Source organism: Miniopterus schreibersii, assembly GCF_964146895.1.
Source record: "Miniopterus schreibersii genome assembly, chromosome: 3".
In the NCBI taxonomy this organism is placed as follows: domain Eukaryota; kingdom Metazoa; phylum Chordata; class Mammalia; order Chiroptera; family Miniopteridae; genus Miniopterus; species Miniopterus schreibersii.
The window spans coordinates 3,084,658-3,112,496 of record NC_138103.1 but is presented as its reverse complement, the minus strand read 5'-3'; the positions used below and the strand labels follow the sequence as shown (position 1 = coordinate 3,112,496).

At 55.7% G+C, this 27,839-nt stretch overlaps 2 protein-coding genes across 3 annotated transcripts; one reads left to right on the top strand and one right to left on the bottom strand.

Moving 5' to 3' along the window:
- The first annotated feature begins 116 nt into the window (after window positions 1–116).
- Window positions 117–10,678, top strand: PLK1 (polo like kinase 1). Its single transcript, XM_081131299.1, has 10 exons — window positions 117–575; window positions 1,207–1,375; window positions 3,094–3,238; window positions 4,112–4,205; window positions 5,631–5,850; window positions 8,154–8,309; window positions 9,319–9,396; window positions 9,590–9,744; window positions 9,841–10,023; window positions 10,220–10,678. The coding sequence occupies exons 1-10, from the start codon at window positions 171–173 to the stop codon at window positions 10,424–10,426; spliced, it is 1,812 nt and encodes a 603-aa protein (XP_080987425.1). The 5' UTR covers window positions 117–170; the 3' UTR covers window positions 10,427–10,678.
- A 143-nt stretch (window positions 10,679–10,821) lies between these two features.
- ERN2 (endoplasmic reticulum to nucleus signaling 2) lies at window positions 10,822–27,238 on the bottom strand (the record flags this gene model as incomplete). Of its 2 annotated transcripts, none has more annotated exons than XM_081132643.1 (22): window positions 10,822–11,034; window positions 11,117–11,184; window positions 11,286–11,409; window positions 11,860–11,987; window positions 12,069–12,216; window positions 13,331–13,530; window positions 13,607–13,706; window positions 13,790–13,979; window positions 14,154–14,238; window positions 16,511–16,670; window positions 16,874–17,029; window positions 18,011–18,132; window positions 18,249–18,396; window positions 18,481–18,559; window positions 19,730–19,991; window positions 20,890–20,991; window positions 21,303–21,410; window positions 21,537–21,609; window positions 24,662–24,734; window positions 24,979–25,012; window positions 25,378–25,483; window positions 27,155–27,238. In XM_081132643.1, 22 exons carry the CDS (start codon window positions 27,236–27,238, stop codon window positions 10,822–10,824), a joined length of 2,763 nt encoding a protein of 920 aa, XP_080988769.1. The 2 variants fall into 2 exon arrangements, with proteins under 2 accessions (XP_080988769.1, XP_080988770.1); XM_081132644.1 differs by having other exon boundaries at window positions 16,511–16,652.
- Window positions 27,239–27,839: the final 601 nt, after the last annotated feature.

Genomic DNA, 27,839 nt, shown 5'->3' with positions numbered 1-27,839 from the left:
ACCCAGCGTGCCGCGCGGCGGGCGGGTTTGGATTTTAAATCCCCGCGGCCAATCAGCGGCGCGCAGGCCCGTGTAACGTTCCCGGCGCCGCGTTTGAATTCGAGGCGGAGCCGAGCGGAGCGGTGTCAAACCCTGCGGGAGCCGCTAGTCCGCCGAGCAGCTGCGGGAACATGAGTGCGGCGGCGGCAGGGAAGCTGGCGCGGGCACCGGCCGACCCCGCGAAAGCCGCGGCCGCGGGCGCCGCCGCCCCGGGCGCCCCGGCGGCCGCCCCGCCGGGCAAAGAGATCCCGGAGGTGCTGGTGGACTCCCGCAGCCGGCGGCGCTACCTGCGGGGCCGCTTCCTGGGCAAGGGCGGCTTCGCCAAGTGCTTCGAGATCTCGGACGCGGACTCCAAGGAGGTGTTCGCGGGCAAGATCGTGCCCAAGTCCCTGCTGCTGAAGCCGCACCAGAAGGAGAAGATGTCCATGGAGATATCCATTCACCGCAGCCTCGCCCACCAGCACGTCGTGGGCTTCCACGGCTTTTTCGAGGACAACGACTTCGTGTTCGTGGTGCTGGAGCTGTGCCGCCGGAGAGTGAGTGTGGCTGCGGGGGACCGGAGCTGCGGGGCCGGGCTTGAGCGCCGGGCCGAGCTGCGGGAGAAGGAAGGGCGCCAGGGGGCAGGCGCCGGGAGCCTCGGGGGGGCGGAAAGGCTCCGGGGCAGAGCTGGGGCGGCTGGGGGAGGGGTTTCGGTCTCGTGGAGCCGTCTTGTGGCTGCCGGGGCAGCTGCCCCTGGACGCTGGGTGTTGGGCGGAGGGGACCCTGGCAATGGGCTGGCGTCCGGAGTTGCTAAGGGTGGAGTCCCGGGGAGGGGGCGCCGGGACCCGCGCTCCCGGGTTGGGGTTGAGTCGGGAGAGCGGGCTCCAGCCACGCTTCGGGGCCCAGGAAAGGGATCTGCCGCTGCGAAAAGCCTGGGAGGGGATACTGGGGACTGAGCTGAGGGAGTGGGGCTCGCCGGGGTCCCAGGGCAGGGCGTGGGCAGGAGCCAGTAGGAGAGCGGGGTGCTGTGAACGGCTGCGCCAGGTTTTGGGGAGAGCCCAGGTCCTGGTTATTCTGGAGAAGAAATGGCCGGGGCTGGGGTCCTGGGCTGCCTTTACCTGATGACACCGCCTCCAGCCTCGGACCTCACACCGACCCTCCGACCCCTTCCTCCTTCACCCCGCCCAGTCGCTCCTGGAACTGCACAAGCGCAGGAAAGCGCTGACCGAGCCCGAGGCCCGCTACTACCTGCGGCAGGTGGTCCTTGGCTGCCAGTACCTGCACCGAAACCGGGTCATCCACCGCGACCTCAAGCTGGGCAACCTCTTCCTCAACGAGGACCTGGAGGTGAAAATAGGTGAGGCGCTGGGCCCGCGGCGCCCCTGGCACAGCCAAGAAGCAGCAATAAATGGGAGACGGGAGAGGGGCAGGAAGGAAGAGGTGGTGGGAGGCCTGGGCCTTGGTTATCGGTCGGATGCAGGGTACCAGCCCTCAATGCGCCCTCTGTCAGAGCGTGTGCTCGCCGCCCAGAGCCCAGTCTCCCCGCGTGCCCTTCATCCCCCGCCCTCCCTGTGGCCGCGGCACTGCTGTCTGTGGAGTGAGTTTGCTTTGTGGTTCGTTTGTGGCCTTCTGTTCTGTGTCCCCCATAGGAGTGAGGCCCTATGGTTCTTGTGCTTTGCTGTCTGACTTCACTTAACCTGCTACTCTCAAGCTCCATTCATGTTGTCACAAATAACAGTATTCCACCCTTTTTAACGGCTGAGTAGTGTCCCGTTGTACATGCACACGCTTCTTTTACTACTGATTTACTTATTTATTTATTTAACCCTCGCCCAAGGATAGTTTCCCCGCCCATTGCTTTTCAGAGAGACTGGAAGGGGGGGGAGGGAGAGAGAAGCATGAATTGGTTGCCTCTCACATGCACCTCGACTTGGGCCGGGGACCAAGCTTGCAACCGAGGTACCTTGACCAGAATCGTACCCGAAACCCTTCAGTCCAAGGGCCGATGCTTTAACCACTGAGCCACACCAGCCAGGGCTGAACCACATCTTCTTTATTCCGTTATCCATCAAAGGCCACAGGTTGCTTCCATGACTTGGCTACCGTGAATAATGCTGCAGTGAACACAGGGGTACATGTGTCTCTAAAAAGAAATGTTTCCAAATCTTAGAGGTAGATACCCAGAAGCGGGGTTGCTGGGCCATATGGTAGCTCTATTAATTTTCTGAGGGACCTCCGCACTGTTTTCCACAGTGGCTGTGCCAATTTACGTTCCCATCAGCAGTGTACAAGGGTTCCTTTTTCTCCACATTCTCTCCTACACTTTTATTTCTTACACAGTTTTTTGGTTTTTTTTTAAAGAATTTAAATGAGTTTCCAGTTTTAAAGTTGGGAGGCTGAACACAAAAGTTTTGATTTGGATCTCCTTTTATTTTAATTAGTTTTAAAGTTTTAAATTGATTTTTAGAGAGAGAAGAAGGGAGGGAGAGAATCATTGATGTGAGAGTAAGACATCGGTTGGCTGCCTCCTGCACACCCCCTTACCGGGGATGGAGCCGAAACCCAGCCTTGTGTCCTCACTGGGAATCGAACCAGCAACCTTTTGGTACACTGAGCCACACCAGAGCTCTTTTTAAACAGTTGGAAACTCCAGCAGTACAAGGACAGCATTCCCTCAGGGCAGCTCTTTGCTGGGCTGGAAAGCAGCTGTTCCATTTAGACTCCCTCTGGTTTGCCACAGTCCCAAACCCTCCCTATTACCTCACAAACTTGCCTAATAGCAGTCTTGAAGTTTACTTACTTGATCCCTGCGTTTTTCTCTGCCTGTCAATTCCCTTTTAGAAGCTTAGCCCTCCTTTCTAAGAGGAGGGGCTAGGAGGGTCAATGAGAGGCCCCTCCTTGGGCCAGCTTGGTGGGAGGATTCCTGAGTAGGCCTTGCACACAAGGAATAGAGCTTGAGGGATCAAATGACCCTGGTTGTCAGTGGTCAAACCTGAATCATAAAGGTAAGTAGTCTGCGTTGGCAGATGACAGAGGCTAGCATCTGAGTTCCTCCCCTTCCTCCCTCTGTCCCAGGGGATTTTGGACTGGCAACCAAAGTGGAATATGAAGGGGAACGGAAGAAGACCCTGTGCGGAACTCCCAATTACATAGCTCCTGAGGTGCTGAGCAAGAAAGGGCACAGTTTTGAGGTGGACGTGTGGTCCATTGGGTGCATCATGTAAGTTGGGAGACCCACCAGCCTCAGCAGGGGCTCTTTTGGAAATCTCACCTGTGAACTGATCTGCCTTTGAAAAGGCTGCTCCAGGGGACAGACTACCCAAAAACAAAGCTCACTTTACCGTCTCATCTTGTCACTGTGTGCTGTAGGATTCCTGCAGCCTGGGCCCCTTGCTGTTCAAAATGTGGCCCACAGACCAGCAACACCGTTACCCAGGAACCTGTTAGAAATGTAGAGCCTGAGTCAGAATCTGGATTTTATCCAGGTCCCTGGCTGATTGTCATGCATAAACGTTTCAGAACCACTGATCTGAAAGCAGCATTGGGTGGGAGACTTAGGCCTGGAGTGAGAGCTGGCGGGAGGGGGTGCCTGTGCTCTGTCCAGATCAAGGCACTCAGAGCTGGGTGGTGGGCAGAAGGCCTTTTCAGATGTTATCTTTGTTGTTGTTGGCCTGGGTACTGGGATGAGAAATGAGCTGTGGCAATGGCCTTGTACTTCCCGGTGGAGCTATTTCAACTGAAGACTTCAGGCTTCAAGTATAGAACTACTGAGCGCAGAGCTGCCTCTGCAGGAATGAGTGGCCCCGTTTTGACTCTTTCTGTATGGGTTGGCAGCCTCTGGGACCCTAGAACCCTGCAGGCCTTTGCTGAAAAATCACTGGCCCATAGGAATCCTCTTCTCATCACCTATAATCTACCGAGGGCTCTCTGCCAGTGTCCTGGTCCCTGGGGCTGCTCAGGGGCTGGGGAACTGTCCTCAGGGACAGAGTGAGTGTCCAGAGGATGCCTGCCCCTCATTCGGGCCCCGAGGTGATTCGTCCCGCGTCTGCGTTTTGGCTGAAAGCCCTGAGCCAACCCCACCTTGTGCTTACAGGTATACCTTGTTAGTGGGCAAGCCCCCATTTGAGACATCTTGCCTAAAAGAGACCTACCTACGGATCAAGAAGAACGAGTACAGCATCCCCAAGGTGACTAAAAACACTCGAAGTGTAACTTGAGTATGTTTTGTTCCCCCCCCCCCCCCAAAGCTTTTTACTAAGCCCAGCTACAACCTGGGGGCACAGAGAGAGGTCAGCCCCACACATCGGGGAGCCTCAGCGCCTTAGAGGGTCTGTGTCTGACACTGCGGACAGAACTGGACATATGTGCACAGAAGCATTTTTTCCAGGGGGAGAGAGTTTGTAGATTTCACAAGTTGGGTAGATAACCCAAAAAATGTGTAAAAAGCAAACACCAAAAAAAAAAAATGGAAAGGGAGCAGGAGGCAGAGGAGAGGTGTGCCTGAGCTTGGTGCCGCTGGGCAAACGGAGCAGGAGGCAGAGGAGAGGTGTGCCTGAGCTTGGTGCCGCTGGGCAAACGGAGCAGGAGGCAGAGGAGAGGTGTGCCTGAGCTTGGTGCCGCTGGGCAAACGGAGCAGGAGGCAGAGGAGAGGTGTGCCTGAGCTTGGTGCCGCTGGGCAAACGGCCTGGCCCTCCGACCTGGGCTCCCACCCATGACACGGGACTGCTGCCGCTGCAGCACCTCGCACTGGGCCTTGCACACGTTAAGTGCTCACAGTTGGGGACCTCTGAGTCCAAATGGTGTGCATTTTCACAGCCACCTGGCACATGGCTGTTTTCCTGTTTCGTGTTCTTGCCTGTGTGCAGCCAAGAGCCCTGTCCCATAAGGACAGACAGTCCTGAAGGGTCAGTTAACTGTCAGACAGACGCAGCATGGAGTGGTTCAGAGTGTGGGCCCTCCTGCTGGCTAGACTGCATCCGTGTGGGTGCTGGCTCTACCACTCATTAGGTGTGCATTAGGGACATAACCTCTCTGCCTCAGTTTTCTCATCTGCAAGAGAAGGGTGGTAAGAGGTCTCCAGCCCTTAGATGTTTTTGTGAGGGTTAAATGAGTGGCTATGATGTGCTGTGGATAGTGTCCTGGTACAGTGAGCATGGAGTTAATGCTAGGCTGTTCCTATGCATTTGACCTGAGCTCAGTTATAGCCCTCAGAACCTTCTCACCAGGGCTCCAGGCTTGGTGCTGTGTCCCCATTTTATAGATGAAGATACTTGTCACAGCTGGTGTTAGGGGCAGAACTGGGACTTAAACCAGGTCTCTGTGGCTCCAAAGCCTGTGAAGAGCAGCTTGAACTATGCAGGAGCAAACTCGGACAAAACGACCTCAACTCCATCTTGAGTTTCAAGAGGAAGGAGAAATAACCATCCTCACAACTTAGTCTGACGCTTGTTGACTCAATGAAACTGATAGTGGGGAACCTGGCATTGCCTAGTCGCCGACTGGGGCCCATCTGATACCGGGGGCTGCAGGTGGAATGGACCTGCGGCTCCTTGTGCGGTGCCACACTCGGGGCTCCGTACATCCTCTCACGGCTTCCCCCATCTCTGCTCCAGCACATCAACCCGGTGGCGGCCTCCCTCATTCAGAAGATGCTCCAGACTGACCCCACTGCCCGCCCCACCATCCACGAGCTGCTCAACGATGAGTTTTTCACCTCTGGCTACATCCCCGCCCGTCTGCCCGTCACCTGCCTCACCGTCCCACCCAGGTTTTCCATTGCTCCCAGCAGCCTGGACCCCAGCAGCCGGAAGCCTCTCTCCGTCCTCAATAAAGGTAAAATGAGGTCTGGGTGGACACTAGACCCCGCACAAAGAACCTGGGCTTCAGGTGTGTGGGTGGATGGCCCAGAGCGAGGCTGTGCATGGTCCTGAACCCTTGGCCCTGTCCTCCCAGCAAAATGCCCTTTTCCTGGGCTCTGTCAGGAACTCAGACCGCAACAAGGCTGAGTGACACCCGGCAGACCCACAGAGGGGACTGGACTGAGCGGCACACCTGAAGAAGCCTCCCTCGGAAAAACTCTGACCATCACTCTAGTATGGTTCAGAGAAGACTGGAAAGTTTCAAGTGTCCACGCAGAGCTGAGGGCAGTGGACTCCCACACCCTGCCAGATGCAGGTCACCGAGATGTTGTCCCGTGTGCCTCATCTCCTTTCTTGTTCCTCTGAAGTTTTTGAAGTTAATCACAAACCCTATAAACTTCAGTGCATGTGTCTTTAAAAGGATGGACATCTTATAAAACCACATGCCACTGATTAGGTTGTCATTGTTTCTAGGTCTTCAGAGGACAGAATTAGGAGATGCCTAATATGGGGGGCGGAGCATGAGTTTAATTTCAAACTTAGGAAAAGGCGTGAGAATAGGCAAAACCTCCTGTGTCCACTTTACCCAGAGCCACAGTTTGTGTTTTTTTTCACATTTGCTTCATGAGCCCCCCCTTTCTTCTGAACTGTGTGTGAGTAAGTTGTATATATCCTGTCGTTTACGACTTAATACTTCAACGCATGTTTCCCCAAACAAAGGTTCTTTCACAAACCACAGCACATGGCACAGTTATCAGGTTCAGGAAATTAATGTTGATACAGTCTTATTTTATGGCAATCTTTTCCTCTCCTGTGAAGTTCCTGCTTTTCTTTTGGTAATTGTAAGTGGTTCTAATATACTGTTACAGGGTTTTTACTTCTTTGATTTTACCTTTGTATTTCTTTTCTCTTAAAATCTTGTCTCATTACTTTAAATTTTTCAACATACATAAACAACTTCCTTTTATTAAATGATGTTTTGTTTTCTTGCAGTTCTATTTGTCCTTGGAATATATTTCACTAAAGATAAAATAGTGTGAAAAAAAGATCACTTGAAATATTTTTTTTCTCTGTTTGACATTTTTCTATTGGGGATGCCAGTCTTGATCACTTGGTCCTGGTGGTGTCTGATGGGCTTCTCTGCAGTGTCACCTGTTTCCCTGTGTAGTTAAAACATGACTTGCCGGGAGCTGCTTTGAGACTGTCCTGTTTCTCAGGTTTGTGCCCACGATGTCAGCACCCCTGGTGGATGCTGCCTGTGGCAGTTGTGCCCGTGGCAGTTGTGCCCGTGGCGTTCCGACAGTGATGTTTCTCTTTCCTGGCTCCTTCACGTTTGTTCAGTGGGGCTCTTCTGTAAGGAAGAGCCGGTGCTGCTCGCCCACGCACTTACTTATGTGACTGTCAGTCTGTGCTCAGGGATGTTTGTTCTTTGGGCTATCATGTAATAGTGTTTTTTTAGGGATTACTTTTTCTTTTCGCTTTAATTTTTGGGCATAAAACATTTTATAAAAACTTCTTATGCTGGAAAGTTTCAAACTTACCCAAAAGTAGAGAGAAGTGTATGAGGACCCCCATGTATTCATCATCCATTTTCAGTAGTCAGTAACGTCTGCCTGTATTTATTTTTATTTATCCCACACCCTCCCCCCATTTTTGGCTAGAGTTCTAAAAGCAAATCCCAAATATTATTCCACACTTAAGTCTTTATTACAGCTTTTAAAATGGAAAGCTCTGCTCTTTACTATTATAAAGAACTTCATGTTCCACAAGAAGGGGCCCGGGGTGGGGAGAGAGAGAATTAAACAGATGAGCATGAGACAGAACTGTGCTTCTGCCGCTCAGACATAACCAACGCTTCAGGTTCAGTGGGGATCTCCTCCGACTGTTGGTTACATGTGAGTATATAAAGCACATTTTAGGGCAGGAAATCTCTTACATTTTTGTTAAATGCCTGCTTCATTCATCCTGCTGGTCTGCAATTTTCTGACCCCTCCCATTTTCCTGGATGCTGAAGGTACTTTTAATTCTGAGTGTACAACACTCTGTGTCTGGGTGTGGCCGTGGAACCTTCCTAAAGGGCTTGGCCTGGTGCTGGAGGTACCAGTGAGTACCAGGTGCCTGTCCTTAGAGCATGAGCTCTAATAACCTGGCACTGACTCAGTTTACCCAAAGCAATAGAAATTTTCCCTGGGGAGAGTATCAGCTATGTCAGGGGGGCTGTGCCCCTCCCAACCTGCTACTTTTGTGCCTAGCTAACGACCACGTCTCTCCTCCTAGGTACGGAGAACCCCATGCCTGAGAGGCCCCGAGAAAAAGAGGAACCAGTGGTCCGAGAGACTACTGAGGCGGTAGACTGCCACCTTGGTGACATGCTACAGCAACTGCACAGTGTCAACGCCTCCAAGCCCTCAGAGCGGGGCCTGGTCAGGCAAGGTGCGCACTGCGGCCATCTGCGCTGGGGTTACCCAAGGCATCTCGCGAGGGCAGAAAGTCTCAGCCAGCAGAGTGTGGTGGCTTGTGCAGGCCCCTATCCCCATATGTTTAGTTCCCCCATTTCCTGTAGGTTAAAATCCCAGTGAGTTAGCCTGACATCCAAGGCCTTCCGTGGTCTGGCCCCTTCCTTTCTGACTCGTGTTCTGTTTCCACAAATGCCCCATGTCCAGGACCTCCCTGTGCTGCCTTGGTGCGTGTCCATAGTTTCTTCTGTTCAGTGAATTCCTGGTTGGCCTTTAAGACAGTTGAAATAACACCTGAACGTGCTCCAGCCTCAGGGCTCTGCTTGCATTGTCCCTTCTAGAAAGTTCTGCGTGGCTCACATGCTCACGGTTTTCAGATGCCTCCTCTGGGTCCCCCCTTCGCCAGCATTTCCTGGTCCCACGCCTGGCACCTGCCACCCCCATTCCTGCTTCATATTATCTATAGCACCTCTCCCTCGACGTGCCCATACTGGTTTTCTGGACTTTAAAGAAGAGATTATTGCCATCACTGTGTATAACATTTTGATGTATTTGGAATTGTCTGTCTTCTCACAATTTTTTAATCACTCAAAACAGAAAAGCTAGATAATCTGTCAGCCACTGGCTCTAACAATGACGGAAGCAACTTAAATACTTTGTTCGTATTTATTTTGATTAGTCTCTGTCCCTATGACTAGAATGCAAGCTCCGTGAAGGCTGGGTTTTGGTCATTGCTCCCTGTACCTGCGACCCTGCCTGGCACATAGTAGGCCTTTGATTAAATGGGTCAGTTGAATGAATGAGGAGAACTTGGTGCTCTGTACTATAACTTTCTGCTTACATGTCTGTCCCGCTGCTTGTCTAACTTGTTGGCAGCAGAGGCCTGGCTTTGCTCTTTGGGGCTATAGGTGTGGTGCCCACCTGGTGTGGGCCACCTGAGGGGAAGAGACTGGTTCTGACCAATCATCTGTCTGTTTCCATCCCAGAGGAGGCTGAGGATCCCGCCTGCATCCCCATCTTCTGGGTCAGCAAGTGGGTGGACTATTCGGACAAGTACGGCCTTGGTAGGTTTCTTCCAAAAGGGGTGGATGGCCCTGCTACAGTCTCGTGACCCTTTGACCTGTTACAGGCTCTTGCCTTTTTTGGCTGCGAGGCCCTCTCTCAACTCCCATCTCCACCCCAGGTCTCCCAGGGCCAGCTCCCCATGTTCCCCTGCTCTCTGCCCCCCTTTCTGAGGTCTCGCCCCACTACCCCTAGGATATCAACTGTGTGACAACAGCGTGGGGGTGCTCTTCAATGACTCGACACGCCTGATCCTCTACAACGACGGCGACAGCCTGCAGTACATAGAGCGTGATGGCACAGAGTCCTACCTCACCGTGAATTCTCACCCCAACTCCTTGACAAAGAAGGTGGGTGCTGGCTGGCCCGTGTGGCCCCACCGTGCTAGGAGTCCGAGTGATGTGCCAGGCGGGCTCTAACTCTGGGCTCCCTGGCTTTCCAACTAGATCACCCTCCTTAAATATTTCCGGAACTACATGAGCGAGCACTTGCTGAAGGCAGGGGCCAACATCACGCCACGGGAGGGCGACGAGCTGGCCCGGCTGCCCTACCTGCGGACCTGGTTTCGCACGCGCAGTGCCATCATCCTGCACCTCAGTAACGGCTGTGTGCAGATCAACTTCTTCCAGGTGCGTGCGCGGGGAGCCGGGGCGGGGTCTGCGCCTGTCGCGGGCTCATGGGGCTCGCGGGGAGTGAGAGCCTGGGACCTGGCCCCCAGCCACTGGGCCGTCTTCCTTCTACTCCCTCTACAAACATTAGCATCTGCACCTTCAGTCCACTGATCACTCTGTCCGTCCCCTTCCTTCCCTTGTCCTTCCCTCGCAGGACCACACCAAGCTCATCCTGTGCCCGCTGATGGCCGCCGTGACTTACATCAACGAGAAGCGGGACTTCCGCACGTACCGCCTGAGCCTCCTGGAGGAGTACGGCTGCTCCAAGGAGCTGGCCAGCCGCCTCCGATACGCCCGCACCATGGTGGACAAGCTGCTGAGCTCTCGCTCGGCCACCAACCGCCTCAAGGCCTCCTCGTAGGCCTTCCCATGGGACTGGTGCTGCCCATCACCCCGTTCTGGCTGGCTCCCACGGTGCTGGTTTTTGTAGTGTGCCCCCCAGCCCTGGGGGCTGCAGGGGGGGCTGCTCTGTAAGTTATTTTTGTACACGTTCGGGTGTGGGTTCTGTGGCCCCTTGCTTCCCTCTCCCCTGCACCATATGTACAGAATATTGCTGTTGGATTCAGGACTGTCCTTTCCCTGCTTTTATGAACATTAAACACATGAGAATCTTGCTTTTCTTGTGGTCCGAGGGGTGTCTGGCACCCGGGCTTTCGGCGCATCTCTGCTACAGTACCCAGCCCGGGCTGCAAGCCTCTGCGGTGTTTTCCAGGTGAGGCCAGCCTCAGGCAAGGCCTGGCCCTCAGCTGGGTGCCCTCAGCTCCCGGCAGCTCCCTGGCGCGGCTCCCTGGTCCCTGGGGCGGGTGGGTAGTAGGGCAAGAAGAGGCTCTCGGAGGCGCAGCTCCTCATGGCACGGTGTGTGTGGAGGAGCAGCCGCGGGAAGCGGGCTGTGAAGTACTGGACGAAGCTGTCGGGGACGCCGCCTAGCGCCTGCCGGACCTCTCCTGGGAGCTCCCTGTAGTGGTGCTTCTGCAGGGAGAGAGCAGGGCCCTGGGTCAGCGGAGACCCAGCCTTCCCAAGAGCCAGGCCCTGCCCGAGCCCCTGCACGCACCTTGTTCCTCATGGCGCGGAGCAGGTCTCGCACTGAGGTCCCCTTGTAGGACCGGAACCTCCTCAGATCTGTGGTCGGGGGGATCCTTGGCTAAGCCTTCCCACTGGGCCCCCCTTGGCCTTCCAGCACCGCCTCCCCCCAACCCCCACCCCCACAGTCTGGCCTGTACCTGTCTGCAGCGGCACCGAGATGTGCTTGTGCCAGTCACCCCGGACCACGGCGGAGCCTCCTGCCTCCAGGGCCGTCACCAGGGGCCCCTGTTCAGGCTCCTTCTCCAGCCAGTCACTGACATCCTAGGACCCCATAGAGCTCCTGAGCCCGTGACCAGTTTCTAAGGCCACAGGCCAGGAGGCCTCCCTCCTGTTATCCCACCAGGGCATTACCAACCCATGAGGAGCACTGTTGGCCTCCATTTTACAGAGGACCCAACAGGCTCAGAGGCAGTGCCGTGCTCAGATCCTTTAGCTGGAATGGGCTATAGACCCAGTGCCGCATGAGTGACAGCGGGGTGGAGGGAGCAGGAGCAGGTGTGCTCTCACAGGGCGGCTGGGGCTGGGGAGGGGGAGGGACTGCAGCGCCAAGAGGGCAATGGTTAGGAGTTTGCTCCATCTTGGTTTAGCTAAAGAGCCAGCTCCTCATGCAGGTAGACAAGTCCCTTGCTCTTAGACCATCTGGTTTCCCCTTTCTTGCTGCTCAGAATCCACACTTGGGACTTGGAGCCCATTCCCGAGATTCCCCCTGACCTGGAAGAACTGGAGCTGCTTGGCTCGGCTCCAGAAGAAGGGGTGGGCCAACACCTGCGGAGCAGAGGGGCGCTCCTGGGGCTGTGGGCTTAGCATGGCCTCCACCAGGCTCCGGGCAAGCGCCTTGTCTGTGGGGAAAGGGGTGGCTTAGGCCCCCCCAGCCTCATGCCCAGCTTCCTCCCTTCTTTGCTGGGCCAGGCCCCCCTCACCATGGGCCTCTTCCTCCAGGTGAGCCAGACAGGGAGCCCCTGCAAGGATGTTTGCCTGTCGATACAGACTCTCTCCAAAGGGGTGGCTGCCGCTGGAAAGCACATAGTAGAACACGCAGCCTGCAGAGAAGATGTCCACCGCACTGGTCTGGGGCCAGAGGAACAAGCGTCAGGAGGAAGTCTGCGTCCAGGAAGTCCGGGGGGCGTTTGCTCAGAGCAGAGCTCAGAATGCTTCCTAGAGGCATCTCCTTAGCCCTAGATCCCCTCCCCTCTGCACCACTGAAAGGGGCCCATGGTTTTCAACCCAAATCTCTGCCCCTACTGAGCTTTAGTTTGGGCTTCCCAGCGTCATTCCTCCAGCTCTAGCAGGTGACACGAAGGCCAGACGTGTGGCAGTAAGGTGGCGTTAAGCGCTCCGGCCTGGCAGGGCCCCATGCACAGGCCACAGAGCTTTCATTCCCCAAGAGGACCCAGAAGTCCAGATGTTTATGTGCAATTTCCCGAAAGTGAAAATGCTGGCTGATGAAAAAACAAAAGAATCTGCACAGGCTCCTAACAGTGCCTTTGGTCCTCTGGCCTGCAGGTGGCCATTCCTAGCTTTCTCTAGACTTTAGGGGTGGGGACAGCTTTGCCTGTGACTCCTTTTGTGCTGCTGCCACCTCTGTCTGTGACTACAACTTCCACACTGATGGCTCAATAATCTATGAACCTGGGACCCGAAACTCAAGTGTCTCTGGGGTCAGACACTGCTCTGCTTCAGCTCTACTAGCTCATCTGATGCTCCTGAGCCTCAGCCCCAGTGCTGCTCCACCCTGGCTGCTCATGAAACCCCCGGGCCTTGCCCTAGCAAATCGGCTGTACACCGGGTGTGGGGCCTGGATGGCTGACCTTAAGTTCCCCCATGATTCTGCAGAACAGTGAAGAGTTAAAACCATTTTCATTCAAGGTTCTTAACTTTAGCACTATTGACACTTTGGGCCTGATAATTATTTGTTATGGGGTGGTCACGGGATATTTAGCAGCATCTCTGGTCTCTACCCACCAGATGCCAGTAACAACACCCCCGCCAAGTGTGATTACCAGAAATATCTCTAGACATGTGCCCCTCGGGTGGTGAAATGGTCCCTGGTTAAGAGCCACTGCTCCAAGTAAGAAGGATGAATGATCCCACTTTACAGATGAAGATCAGGTTCAGGCTCACACAGCGGCAGCGCAGAGCCTGGGCAGGAGAGGCACTGGGCCAGGGTGATGGGAGGACTCACAGGGCTGTCTGGGGGCAGCAGCTGTAGGAGCTCAGGCGCCATCCAGCCCTCTGTGCCCGGGACACCTGAGCGCAGGCTGAAGCTGCAGCGGCCGGCTGTAAGCTTCTTGCACAGGCCGAAGTCGGAGAGGACTGCCCGGCTTCGGCCCTGGGCGTCAGGCCCCGTGATGAGCACGTTGGCTGGCTTCAGGTCCCGGTGTACTGTGGGAGCGGAGGGCAGCTGAGCGCAGGTGGGGAGGGCAGGGTGGGCCAAGGGGCGTGAGAGGCGGGTGGGTACCTATGTGTAGAGAGTGCAGGTGGGCCAGGCCAGACATGAGGTGCTGCAGCGCTGTCTCAGGCTCCAGGCCCCAGCGGTCCAGCTCGGGGTGTTCCACGTACTGAGGAGCAGTGAGGGCGGGGGTCACCCTGCAGCCCCGGACCTTCCAGCCCTCACCCAGACCTCCCTGCACTCCAGCCTCACCTCCTGCAAGGAGGCAGGGCAGAGCTCCAGGGCAATGTAGTAGAACTGGGGTCCCCGCTCTGTACAAAAGTAGCGGAGCACATTGGGGTGCCTGTCTGACTCTTGCAGCAGCTGGACCTCCCGCCAGACCAGGCCAAAGCATTCACGAAGGAGTCGCTTGACAGCCACTGCCCGCCCCTCAAACTGTCCCCTGGTAGGTGGGGAAAGGTTCAGAGAGGGCAAATAAAGGAAAAGGTTAGGACTGGTGAGAGAGGCACCAGCCTGCACCCACCTTGGGGATTCTTGAAAGAATAGCCCTCCGAGGAACAATGACTGGAAGGGCTGCGAGAGCCGCATCTCCAGCCAGCTCCTGGCTGCCACTCACCGGAAAACGAAAGTCCCGCCTGCCCCACGGCCCAGCACATCCTTGGGGTTAAAGGAGATCTTCCCCACCACAGTGAGCTGCTCAGCTAGGGGCAGAGGAGGGCAGGATCTCAGGGAGCCACCACTGCCCTGTCCAGACCCACCCCGCCTTCACCTTTCTTCAGACTTCCCCCCTTCTGTGCCCAGCCTGGTGCCGGACTGCCCAGGTCCAGTGCCTGGTGCTGCCACTAATTCTGTGTGTATACTTGGGAAAGCTACTTAACTGCTGTGATCTTGGTTTTCTCATCTGTAAAGCAGTTTAGACAAGGCGTCTGCTCTCCAGTTTGCCACAGTCCCCCCCACTCCCTATTCTCTCTTCAATATGGCAGCTTTGCTCCTTTAATTTATCCAGCTGGCCTCACACACGCATGAGTTTGCAACCCTCCTTTCAGCCTCCAGAATGTGCGCCCTCCTTTCGCTCGTCTCTGAACCTTTGCCGGTGCTATTGGTGCCACCTGGATCCTCGCTCCACTGCCTCCAGCTCTCTTGGGTAATTCCTTCTTAGCCTTTGACCAGAGCTTAGCCATCACTTCGAGGACACTTACTATGTCCTCACGTCTGAGTTCTGTGCCCCTCCTCTGTTCACACAGCTCCCTACGTGACCCATCATTGCCTGTCTCACACCACCTAACAACTGCCTGTCCTCTCCAGGCTTTGCCTGACGTCACAAAAACGCTAAAGTGAACAGTTTATCAGCACTTTAAACAAGGGAAGTGAAAGAATCGTGTGTTTTTTTATAATAGAGGAAATCCAGTATTACCTGGAGAGGGTACCACTGAGCCATAACAGGTACCAGGCTCCATCTGGGTGTTTTATTTTCTCAGATTCTTGTCCTCAATGGCTGATATCACTTTGATTACTTTTTTTTTATGGTGGGTAAAAAGAAATGTGGGTATTTTATATAACAAGGTGTCCTGGCTGAGCCAGGGCTGGGGTCCAACACCCTCTTTTCTCCTCCGAGGATCACTGGTGACACTGACGAATCAGGTACCGGAGGAGACGTCTGGGGAAAGAGCTACCTCGGGCAGTGAGGGGCCTAATGGGCTGTGGTCCTGAGGACCATGGCGAGGAGGGCCTCAGGCCAGCGGGCGAAACCGCCTGGGTGTCTGGGGAAGACTCAGGTAGGAGGTCCAAGGAGATGAGTGTTTCAGGATGTGGTGGGACCCACCCAGAGCCAGGAAGGTGACAGGAACTGCAAGACTCAGGGCTCAGTGGTGGGGGCTCTGGGGTGGGGGCTCCTGAGGAAGGGCAGCTGCTCTGTCTCCACAGAGGAAGGTGAACATGAAGGTGGAAGTTGGAAGCAGCACTGGAGCATCGAACCCCGTGGGGGGGGGGGGACTTCAGCCTGAGTTAAGGCTCCAGGCATGAGGTTGTGGTTTGAGCAGTGACCAGGAGGCGCCACTAGTAGTTTATGCAAAGGACTGAAGGACAGCCCAGCCCAGAGCCAAAGAACAAGTGGCCCAAATTAGTAGAAGTAGACCAATGAAAGCATGGGGAGGGCCCCGGGGGGCATCCCACGGGCACCAGAGGAAGCTTGGAGGGCTTGTTTGTAGGAGTAAATTGAGAACAAAAGAGGAATGTTTAGAAAATAAAAAGCCCTAAAGAGGAGAAAAGGTACCAAATGGTACCTAGGTAATTTATTATTATTACCAAATATGATATTATTTTAGCACACATATTAATAGCATCACCTCTGTATGATTAAAAAACATTTTTTTAAAGAATGTTTTTTATTGATTTTTAGAGAGAGAGGGAGGGAGAAAGAGAGAGGGAGAAACATTGATGTGAGAGAGAAACATCGATCGGCTGCCTCCTGTACACGCACCAACTGGGGGTCGAACCCACAACCCAGGTCTGTGCCCTGATGGGGAACTGAACCTGCAACCTTTTGGTGTACAGATGATGCTCCAACCAACTGAGCCACCTGGCCCGGGCACCTCTGTGTGACTGAGTAATAATGATGGTGGTGACCTCTCCCAATGAGGGGATGTAACTAGGTGGACGTTGTCATTTCCATGTGACAGATGAGAATACTGAGGCTCAGAGGAGTTAAGCCATTCATCAACGTTAACAAGGTGTTAGACCTACACCCAGTTCTATCTGTACCCAGAATCCCTGAAAATAATGGCAATAATAAAAAACGATGGCAGAGCTTTCCAGAGTGCTCATCTACACAGCAGGCACTACTTGAAACACTCTCATTAACTCATTCAGGCTTGGCTACGCACTAGTGGCTTCTAACAAACCAACTTTGAAGCTAAACCAGCTTCTCTCTTTTCTCTGTCCTCGACAACGCCCTTTCCTATCAGTTAAGCTCACCTTCAGGGTCTTCAAGTGGCGAGGTTTGCTCCGAGGGGCTTTGCAGCCTCTTCTGGTCCTGTGGGGTGGTCCCCGAGAGCTGGGATAGAGCCCCCTGTGAGGTGGGAGGAGGGCCTGCAGGTGCCAGGGGGGCCTGCTGCTTCTCTGCCAGCTGCTGCTGCTGCAACACAAGGGCCCAGGGAGCTCAGCCTTGGCGAGGCCCTGCCCCATGTGGACCCAGCAGCTGTGCCTGAGCTGACCTGCACCGGACCATGAGCACACAGGGCACAGTCACGGGGGCTCGGGGCGCTGCTGGGGGGAAGGCAGGGGCAGAATCGGAGCTGGGTGAGAGAGACAGGCCTGAGGTTGGGGTGGTGGGCTTACCTGCCTCATCACGAAGAGCATCCACCCTCCCAGGAGGACTGCAGTGAGGCTGGCCACCAGCAGGTCTTGGGGCCCCAGCCCTAGATACAAGTCTGGAGTCTTCTCTTCAGGGTGCAGCTCCAGGTCGCGAGGTTCCTCCCGACTCAGGCTCAGGAGCTGGGGACAAATGGGCTTTCACTCTCAGCACCTCCTCTCGCTGGGGGACCCCTGCGCCTTCCTCACCGGGCACAGCCGGTTTAGCTCAGGGGCAGCGGGGGCGGGAGCGGGGCGCTCTCCGCGGTGCTGAAGGCAGCGGGGCCGGGCTCGCGGGGGGCGGGCGCTCTCCGCGGTGCTGAAGCCTCGAGGCGCTGCAGGAGCTCGGGCTTCCAGCCCTAGCTGGCGACCCCCAGCTCCTGGGTGTCACTAAAACATACAGATACTTTCGGGGCATCACCAAAAATGCAGATGCCCACCTCCAGAGATTCTCAATTCAGTGGGGCTGGAATGGGCATCCAGGTGATTGTAATGAGCAACCAGCTTTGAGGATTATCGCTCCAGGTCAGGTCATGGCTGTTCCTTCTAACCTTGAACTACTAGTGATTATTTTCTTTTCTTTTTTACCCTCACCCAAGGATATTTTTTTCCATTGCTTTTCAAAGAGTGGAAGGGAGAGCGAGAGAGACATTGATGCGAGAGAGACACATCGATTGGTTGCCTCCCTCAAGTGCCCTGAGCAGGGCCGGGGATGGAGCCTGCAACCGAGGTGCATGCCCTTGGCTGGAGTCAAACCTGGGGCCCTTCAGCCTGCAGGCCGATGCTCTAGCCACTGAGCAAACGGGCTAGGGCACTACTAGTGATTCTTGCCCAATCCTCTCCCAGGAGAGCATGCCGTTATAGCTTTTCTGTTTTAATTTTCTCACTTGATAACCATTTTGTAACTTACACTGAAGAAGAAAAATGTGACAGATGTTTTGCAATTTAGATAACCAATATCTTTTTGACATGTCTAACAACTAAAACAATTTTTTCTTTGGGGGAATTATGTGAGGTCAATTGACCCACTCCAAATGTTATTCCTAGGTGCTTGAGGAAAATGTCCAGTGACTGCCCACCCACCTGCCAGCCTCCCTCCAAGCCCTCTGCCCTTTTAGCACTGACCTCCGAGGAGAGGGCTGGGGCCTGCATGCTCTTGGAGGGTCTGGTTTCAGCGGTTCCACTTCCTGGGGTGGGATGGACTCTCAGCATGGTGGTGTGCAGGACTGGGGGTGGCTCGTGGTGTCCTAAGGGGCAGGGTAAAAGTCAGTGGTCTGAAGGTCACCTCAGCCTTCCAACTCAGAACCCGGGATCACAGGTCCTTCATCTTCATCTATTCCAAATTTGAGCTAGGAACTCTCACCAATGAGCAGCCACTGGCTAGGGAGGGCCACGCTGCCTGAGGGGTATCTGACAGCTGTGCTAGGAGAGCCCTCTCGCTCTCCTGAGACTTGGAGTGTCACCTCTTCTGTGGTGGGGCCATCCATGGAGGCCAGGGTCAGTCCACGAGGCTACGGCGGAAGATGGAGAGTCATGAGTGAGGGGGCTCTCCTGCTGCGTCCCCTCTTTCCAGCCCCTCAGAGACCCCTCCTCACCACCAGGGCCACCCCTGTGTGGACCAGTGCTTTGGAGACGTAGAAGCCAGCTTCCTCCTTCCCCACATACAGCGTCATCCTAGTGGGGGCGGAGAGGGGAGAAGGGTGAGTAATGGCTGTGGGTGGTCTCAGTCACCACTCGCGTTCCTGCATTGTCCCCTCCCACATCAGTTCTGGTCTTGGCCATGTCACTTGCTTTGGACAATGGGACAGAGCAAGTGTGATGCAAGTAGAGACTCGAGCAGTGCTTGTGTAATGGGACTTGTCCTCTCGTGTTGTTCTTTGGAACCCCAAAGCCACCATGGGAGGAGACCCAGGGTAGCCTGCTGGGGCATGAAAGGGTATCCGATACCCTCCAGGCTAAATAGCCCACCAACTATGAGGCAGGTGAGTGAGAACATCCTAGGTCATCCAGGCTCAGCCAAGCCACCAGCTCACGGCACATATTAACTAAGACCGCCCAGGCCAGATGACCCACAGAATCTTGAAAAATAATAAGTGTTTGTTGTTTTGAAGCCCCCCCCCATTTCCTATTTATCCTTTAGGTTTCAATTTAGATGTCCCTTCCTCTAGGAAGCATTCCACACCTGCCTCCTGCCGGTCTCCATTTAGGTACTCTTCCCATACATTCCCACGGCAAACCTGTTCTTCTCTTGCCTCGCCCTTTAGCATACCAGTTGCCTCTTTACACACCTGTCTCCTCTACTGGACTCTAGATTTCTGTAGGTGGAACACAGGTGGTATTACTGTGCTCCCAGAGCCTAACGAGTGACTGGTACATAGTAAGTGCTCAGTTAATATTTGCAGAACAAACAGAATGAGTGGATAATCTCTGATTTCCCCAGTCTGCTTCTCGGCTCCCCAAGATGGGGACTCTAAAGTTTTGAGAGCTGTAAGGCAGGGTGAGAGTTCGTCTTTAACAACCAATAAGGCACAGCACCTGCCAAGCAGAACAGGTGCCAGCTGTGGCACTGGAGTGGAGACCTGGAGGCCCCCACCTAGGTCAGATTTTACCATGTCAGTTGCTGAACAGTGGGGCTATCTAGGGGGTCCTGGAACGCACAAAGGGTGGTTCAGGGCACTGGTTATTTATTAATACCAAACTGCTTGGTAAACAGCCAGCTTGAAATATTTTGACCCCTGGCTCAACTGTACTGGTATGTGATGGTCAGACATCGTGCCTGCCCATTGGGCCTGGGCTACAACCCTTCCAGAGGGTCCCCCCCAGTCCCCAGACATGAGCACCTACAGCAGCTGGATGTCCAAGACAGAGAAATGGGCTGTGTTCTGGGGGCGGGAGGCAGGCAGTCGGATGTAGCCCCAGCGGAGGGCGAGGAAGTGCAGGGTGTCCCGAGCCAGTGTGAGATGGGGTAGCTGGTGCAGGCTGTCCTGGTGCCAGGTGTAGATGCCCATCACAGGCACACCCAGGTCTTGTGTCCACAGCACCGCCCCACTTCCTGGGTCCACAGTGAGCAGCAGGCCCATCCCACAGGATGCCAGGTGGCTCATGTCTGCCAAGAAAGATGGGGATGTGATCGGGGAGCTCTGCCAAGAGGTCCCTCAGAGTATCTTGGGGTGGGGGAGCTGCTCTGGGGGTGGGCCATCAGGAGGGCCACTCAGGTGTGTGGGGTTCAGGTGAGATCACCTGGATGGTGGCAGGACATGGGAAGGTCAGTCAGAGTCCACTGGGGCACTTTGCCCTGTCAGGGTCAACTGGGAGCCGTATAGGATGTAGGGGTCAGTCGGGGTCATCTGAAGGTGACTCGTGTTGCTGAGAGAGATCGCTTAGGATGTGGAGCAGTCAGTCACCCATGCTCTGACTGACGACCACTTAGGGTGCATAGCAGGGCGACCTGGAGGCAGGTGGGTCGCTTGGATATCACCTAGAGTGTGAAGGAGGTCAGTCAGCGGCCTGGGGTGTCACTGTGATGTGTCGGTGTTATCAATTCTCATATGATGAGATGGGGTCAGGGAACCAGAAGCTGCCAAGGGCACCTGAGAGCTAACTCAGGAAGTCTGGTAGGACAGACATAATATCAAGGAGGTGGTCAGGGTTATCTGGGGAAAGGTCACTCAAGGTCATCTGTCAGGAGTCATTCAACGTTGGGGGTCAATTAGGAAACCTGGGGATGCTCAGGATGTGTGGATTCTTGGGGTCACCCAGGATGGAGGGAGACCTGTTTGGGCTCACTTGGAGTACGGAGGAGTAAGGATGTTAGGCTGCTCAGGGTACAGGAGGGTCACGCTGGGTGGTGAGGGGGATCATTTAGGGTCATCCATCAAGTGTGTGGGGTCCCTGAGGAGGTCAAATGGGTCAAAATGTGGTGAGGCTTGGTTAAGGATGCCACTCAGGGTTCCCTGAGTTGGGGACACTGCTCCAAGATGGGGCCAGAAAAAGGTGGCACTCACATTTTCCAGGAGGGCCATCCAGCAGGGGCGCTGAGTAGCGGCGGTAGGTGGTGTTCCAGCGCAGGTCCGGGGTCCGGGGGTCATGCATGGTGACCGTGTACTCTGAGGATGCCCCGGAGCAAGGTTACCAGGCTCACCCAGGTGATGCTCCTCCCATGCCCACCTCAGTGGGTGTCATCTTGGGCTGGGGATTTTCTGAGCTCCCAGCCTGGGTGGAGTCTGTGAGCATTGCAAGGGCAGAACCCAGGTCTATCTTGGTTACTGCTCTATCCCAGCTCTTTGCTCAGTGAAATATTTGTTGACTGACAAACTGACAGACTGGCCCAATTCAACTTGGATAGCAGGTCCCAGGCCTGAGCAGAGCCAAAGGCAGGGCTGCCCAGAGCTCGAGGAGCAACTGGGGCCAGACTCACGTGTGCGGCCAATGTAGAGGCGGGGCGTAGAGGCGCCTTCTGTGGTCAGTGTCATCTGTGTCTCCCCTGACTCGGGGTCCACCACAAACCAGGCATCCTGCTTTCGGCCTGTGGAGGTGGGAAGTGTGCCAGCCCTCAGGATGGCCTGTCCACCCTGTGCCCAGCTGGCCCACCGTGACCTAGGCCCCTGTCCCTGATGCCGGGCCTGGCCCCAGGGACTGGAGAGACGCTTACCTGTGTAGAAGACACCGTCGGAGCTGCGGCACGGGGAGGCGTGGACCAGCTCGGGGATGGTGAACGGCAGTTTCTGAGGAGAGGGAAAGGTTCCCGGGAAGAGTAAGAGCAGAGAAACTCACGCAACCTGTCCATGAGGCGCAACGGTTACCGTTCCCATTTCCCAGAGGCTGAGCAGCTCGGCTATGCCTTCGAGAAGCTGGGGAACAGCTCCAGGCTGAAGGACGCCGAGAGACATGACGGCCACACGCAACGGCCAGTCTGGTCCGACCCTGGGCTAGGAAACTGCGAAGGACACCACGGAGGCCCTTCACAAAGTCAGTGCGCGCTGTGCGTGGGCAAGGCGAGTCGCCAGTGGTAAACCCGGTTTTAATCCTTTCCACGCGGGCTGGGCAGGAAAAGGTCCTTGTTCTCAGAAATACACAGTGACGCTTAAGAAGTAAAGGGGAGCCCGGCCGGGCGTGGCTCAGCGGCCGAGCATCGACCTGGGATCCAGGAGATCGCGGCTCGATTCCCGGTCAGGGCACAGGCCCGGGTTGCGGGCTCGACCCCCAGTGGGGGGCGTGCAGGAGGCAGACGATCAATGACTCTCTCATCATTGGTGTTTCTCTCTCTCCTTCTCCCTTCCTCTCTCTGAAATCAATAAAGATATATTAAAAAAAAAAAGAAAAAAGAAAGAAGTAAAGGGTATACATCTGCTCCTGAAGGACTGGAAAAAGACATTTGACGTGTACATGTGGAGTATTCTTAGTATCCTATCTACTAGCCTGTCCATTTATCATCTACCCGGAGAGAGCAGCCAGGCAAATGTGAAGAGATGTTAAAAATTAATGCATCTGGGTAAAGGGAATAAAGAATTTCTTTGTACTATTATCGCAGTTTTCCCCCCTTGTATTTGAAATGATATCAAAACGAAAAGTTACACACACAGAAAAACCTCAAAACTCCACGTACAGAGCTGTTGCCAGACAGTATCCCAGGGACACAAAGTCCCGAGGGAAAGAACTGGGGCTTCTGGGGACATAGGACCAACAACAAAAAAGGTCATTACCACCCATAACTGGTATGGTTGGTGTTCTTGAAAGGAACCGAGGGGCTGAAAAGCTGCTGAGGAAGTTTCTTTCTTTTTCTTTCTTTCTTTCTTCTTTCTTTCTTTCTTTCTTTCTTTCTTTCTTTCTTTCTCTTCTTCCTTCCTTCCTTCCTTCCTTCCTTCCTTCCTTCCTTCCTTCCTTCCTTCCTTCCTTCCTTCCTTTCTTTCTCTCTCTCTTTCTCTCTCTCTCTCTCTCTCTCTCTCTCTCTCTCTTCTTCTTTCTTTCTTTCTTTCTTTCTTTCTTTCTTTCTTTCTTTCTTTCTTTCTTTCTTTCTTTCTTTCTTTCTTTCTTTCTTTCTTTCTTTCTTTCTTTCTTTCTTTCTTTCTTTCTTTCATCCAGCAGCCAGTTAGCGCCAGGCACTGCGACCTAGCAGTAACCAAGACCAACGAGGTTCCTTCCTGCGAGCTACACTCCTGGTGTGTGTGGGAGCGAGAGTAACCCTACAAAAACTGTCTACACCATTATGTCAGGGAGTGGTACGTGCTCTGGAAAAGTCAGACCCAGAGACTAGGCTAGAGAGTGACCTGAGGTGCTCGCTTTCATGAGGTGGCTGGGGGGCGAGAAGTGAGCCTCAGGGCCGCGAGGAGGAGCTCCGCTCTGGCCCGGGGACAGCTGGTGCAGAGGCCAGAGGTCGGGGGTGAGGGCTGGTGGGCACAGCGCCCAGAGGCTTAGAGACGAGAGGAGTGGCTGGAGGAGGGGGCCCGAGGTCATGGATTTTACACTGGGACCTCAGGATGTGTAAAAAGGAGCTAGGGAAGGGGCACCCTTCTCCCCAATACTGCGCTTCTTCGGGCCTCTGGTGAGATCACGCTTCCTTTCCCGCTTCAAGTAGGCAAGGCTGTGAGGGGTGCTCTAGCCAGAGGGAGGGGAGGAGAGGACACACGTCACTTCTGCAAGGACACTGTAAGAGCCAGTGAGCGAGTCACACTTGCCTCTCTCCCTTTGGTGACTGAGAGGCTCAGGCTGAGACGAGCCTCCAGCGGGGCCGGTGTGCAGACCCCCTCCCAGTGGTCACTGGCGTAAGCGAGAAAGGCCGCACAGAGACGCCCGTGAGCCGGGAAGTAGAGGCAGAAGTGGAGGAGAGTCCAGATGTCCAGGACAATTCGGGTGAAGCCCTGGAGCAGGCATGTTAGGTGGGCTGAAGGGTGTGCGTGTGCTGGGTGGGGCTGGAGAAGTGAGACAGCTGGTCGGGGGGATCCGAGGTGCTGTCAGGGTGCCTGGACTTTATCCAGATATGGGGAGTCGGGGGGTGACGGACAAGTACACATGCCACACTAAAGCCCTGCTGACGACCCTCCCTGACATGACAAATCCATTCCCCATCCCTCCCCCCCACCCCCCGACACTTGTGTGAATGACATCACTGGGTGCCCCATGCTCTGGCTTTCCCTGGGAGACTGGGCATGTGCCCTGTCTCCTCTCCACAAGGTCATCAAGATCTGGTTGTGTCCCTCCCCAAAGGCCTCAGCTCCTGGCAGGGGGCCCTCCCTCTGGCTCCAGGTGTGGTCACTACTCTTAGTTTCCCTGTTGGTACCATGTGAACAGGACCAAGTTGCCTGCTGCAGGAGGAGATACACATGGCCTCCTGGCCTCTGTCAAAAGCCAGCCAACACGGGTCAGCTTTCAAAACAGGAGCCATCTAGCTGAGCAACAGCTGGCCACAGACGTCTGAGCAAGCTCAAGCAAGACCACCCACCTAAACTGTCATCCCACAAAGTTGTGAGTGAAGTAAATTGTTTAGGCTTTAAGCCATTGAGCTTGGGCCATTTCTTATTTAGCAGAGGCTAACTGATACATAGGTTTCCCTGAAAGCTGAGAGTCCTGGGAAAGCCCCTTGTCAGCTTGCTTTGCGGACACACCAGAGCCACCCCCACCCCTTTCGATAGGTCCCTCAGACAGCCGGCCCATAATGCCCCGGAGCCCGGACTTATCCTCTGCAGGACTTGGAGTCTGGTCATGCTGTTCCCTCAGCCCCTCAGTGCTCTGCGTAACAGAACCCCGGCCTCGCCATCTCAAGCACTGAAGGACACACACCATCAAGCCCTGCTGTTTCTGGGTCCCCAAGGTGTACAGGCTGCCATCAGCTGGGTCTGAGAGGAAGGCCGTTCTGTGGAGCAGAGAGGAAGGGAGGTGGGTTGGATGCATGTTCCCTGGTTTCCCAAAGGTGCCCTTTCCCTCCAACTTCCTAGCTCGTAGGAGGCCACCCTTGCAGGAGGCACCGCAGAGCTCTGGGCCCGGTTCCACTCCCTTACATGCATCATGCACCCCACCCCCATCCATATTCCCTCCAAACACCATTGCTCCCCCATCTCCCAGATGCCCGCTCCTTAAAAGGCCGCAGGTTCACTTACTCGGTGACGTACATTGGCCCTTGGATGATGGGATCTGCAGGGACAGGGACCCAGAGCATGAGTTGCCCCCTCCGGACTCCCCACCCACAAGCATAGCTCCTTCTCCCTGGGTGCTCGCCATGTGCCGGGCCCCACCCCAAGCATGTAACTTGCGTGTACTGTAATCTTCCTGAGAGCCCTGTGAGGGAGGGCCATTACCCTTGGCTTCATTCTACAAGTGAGGACCCTGATGCTCAGAGACGTAGAGTGACTTTCCCAGGGCCACACAGCCGCTACATGGTGAAGCTGACTGCAGGCACTGGCATGTGGGAACCTAACCCCTTGTTCTCATCTTCTGTGTCATAGTGACACCACTCTCACTCGGGTCCGAGGAGGAAGGAGTGACTCCCCCGTGCTCACCATCCCTCAGCGTCCACTTCAAGTCCCCTGTCTGCTTGCTCAGTGCATGGAGACTTCCATCCAGGGTGGACACGAGCAGGAGGCTCTCCGGCCTGAGAGTCTGGACCTGTAGTGGAGACAAAGCCAGCTCCTCTAAGAGGCCTGGGGCCACCCCTTGTCCTTGCCCCAGGCAGAGCTTGCTGTGATTGCCCGGTCCTCTGGAGACAGAGACAGAGGGAAGGATGAGTGGGGGAGCTGTTGGCTCCACCCAGCGATCTCCTTGAGCCTAGGGAGGGGTTACAGTGGGAGCCAAGACCACCCAGCTCCCACTGTACCCAAAATCCCACCCTTCCCCCACCCAATTCCTTCTGGTTTCCCAAAAAAGAGCAAAAACCTTTACAAAAAAGGCACTGACATTGGCCCTTCCAGCCTCCCTGGGAGACCCAGGCTATTGCTCTCACCTTTGTGTGGTGAGGGAGACAGCTCAGGAGGGTAAGGCAACGAGCCATGCAGGTAAATGGCAGAACTGGGACTTGAAGCACCACCTCTGAGATTCCAGCACCTGGCCTCTTTCTCATTTGCCACACTGTCTGCCTCTCTTAAGGATGGTCCTTTCTGCTCCCCAAACCAGCTCAGCTGCTTTAGCTGCGGGGCTCCACTGGCTGGGGTGGCTGAGGGAGGGAGGGCTGGAGCTGCCTTTCCATCTGGCCCCTGCTGGGCTAACTCACTTGCTCTAGCCCCTCCTTGAGCAAACAGGGTGAGGCTGAGCTCCCAGCAGGAACCCTAACATCCGGGTGGCCCAGCCGCACCCCTGCAGAGGCCACATCCTGCTCCAGGACCCTGGGGTTTGGGGCTGAGCCACTGGTTCAGGTGGAGAACCACCTCTGGTTTGCCCACCTGTTTGGTGACCTGCAACATCGCAGGAGGGAGCTCGGTCTAGAGGAGCTGCAGACTCTGGGCTCACAGGGGAGTTTCATTTGACCATAATTGTATTTAAAATTTGTTTTTCATTAACTGCCAGTTAAAACATTGGAAAGATTTTACTTAAAATCTGGAATTCTGATTTTTCTCATTTTTCTGGAGACACCAGATTTCTCCGCACTGGGCTCATATTCCTCCTTGGCAACCAGGGGGTGGACCCAGAGCTGGGAGCTGGGCATGGGGGTGCCCCACACCACTGCGATCCTGTTATCTGTCCTTGATCCTGTTATCTGTCCTCGGACCTCAAGTCCCGCAACTCAGAGCGCAGACACCATCCCCGCGCGGGCTCCAGGCTGGGCGCCTTCTGCCTTCTCACCGCGTTTCTGTAGGACTGGACTCTGCCTCCCCACGGGCTGACCAGGCGCCCACCCCTCCCTCCCGTGGTTCCAGCCCGGGTCCGTCATGGGTGAGGGAGGCACCCTGGGGCCCTCCTGTATTTGTCTGTAAAGCTGGGCATGTGGGCGCATTTCTCAGACCATCCTTAAGTTGATCACAGGCGCCTGGGACCCCAGAAGCTGTAGGAGGCCCTGCAGTGAAGTCGGCCCCGCACTCCCGCCCCTGCCCGGGCTGTGCTCTCCGCGCGCTGGGCTCCGGCGCTCGGCGAGGGGCGCGCTGCTGGGTCCCCCGCGCCTCTCCAGGCTGGCGCGTCTCTGACCAGGTGTTTGAGGGGCAACTGGCAACTCCCCAAAGCCGGGAGGTTCTCTCTCGCGCGGGACCGCCGGTGTCCCTCGGCCCAGGGAGGTGGAGGCGCCCTGCTCCCCCCGCACCCCAGCCCCGCGGACCCCACCTGCAGGCCGCGCGTCCGCCCGCGTCTCACCTGCGGCGCCAGCGTCCCCAGCAGCGCGGCCAGCAGCAGCCGCAGCGGCCGCCCCGCGCCCCGGCCCCCGGCCGCGCTCCCCATGGCCGGGCGGCGGCAGGGCTGGCCGGTCCCTCGGTGCCTCCGGGCGACGGCGCGGCCGGTCCAGCCCCAGGAGACTCCGCCCCGGGCTGGGCCGGTTGGTGCGCAGGGCTGGGGCGCATCCCCAGGCACCCGCCGGGAGGCCCCAGCTGTCCCGGGAAAGTCACCGCCCGGCAAGGGCTGTGCCCAGTGCTGTCCACCCACCATCGGGTCACTGAACCTTCTCAGTGTCACCGGTGCAAAAACCGAGGCTCGGAACTGGAAGTCAGAGTCACGGGCCTGACCGCAGGGCTGTGCTCCAGGAGCGTGGCCTCCCCGGAGATGGTGACCTGCAGGTAACTGATTGACGCGGCTACTCATTCAATAAATATTTATCATGCCGGCCTGGCCAACAAGAGCAACAAGGTCCCTGCGATCGCAGGGTGTACAGACTCCGCGCCTGAGGTGTTGGACAGGAGCATCCAAGGAGCCTGGCCAGGCTGAGGGTCCCTGCTACAGGCAGACCTCGCTGACTTGGTTGGGGGGTGTCTCCAGGGGTCCAATCAGCTTTCAAGTCTGCTCAGGCATTCCTCCTTCGTCTTGTACAAAATTCTTGCTGATTTGG

Excerpts from the sequence above, each read along its gene's own strand:
- PLK1 (XM_081131299.1), top strand. The coding sequence starts at position 171 with ATGAGTGCGGCGGCGGCAGGGAAGCTGGCGCGGGCACCGGCCGACCCC. Across the intron at positions 576-1,206 it reads TGGAGCTGTGCCGCCGGAGA|TCGCTCCTGGAACTGCACAA; the intron begins GTGAGTGTGGCT and ends CACCCCGCCCAG. Across the intron at positions 3,239-4,111 it reads TGGTCCATTGGGTGCATCAT|GTATACCTTGTTAGTGGGCA; the intron begins GTAAGTTGGGAG and ends TTGTGCTTACAG.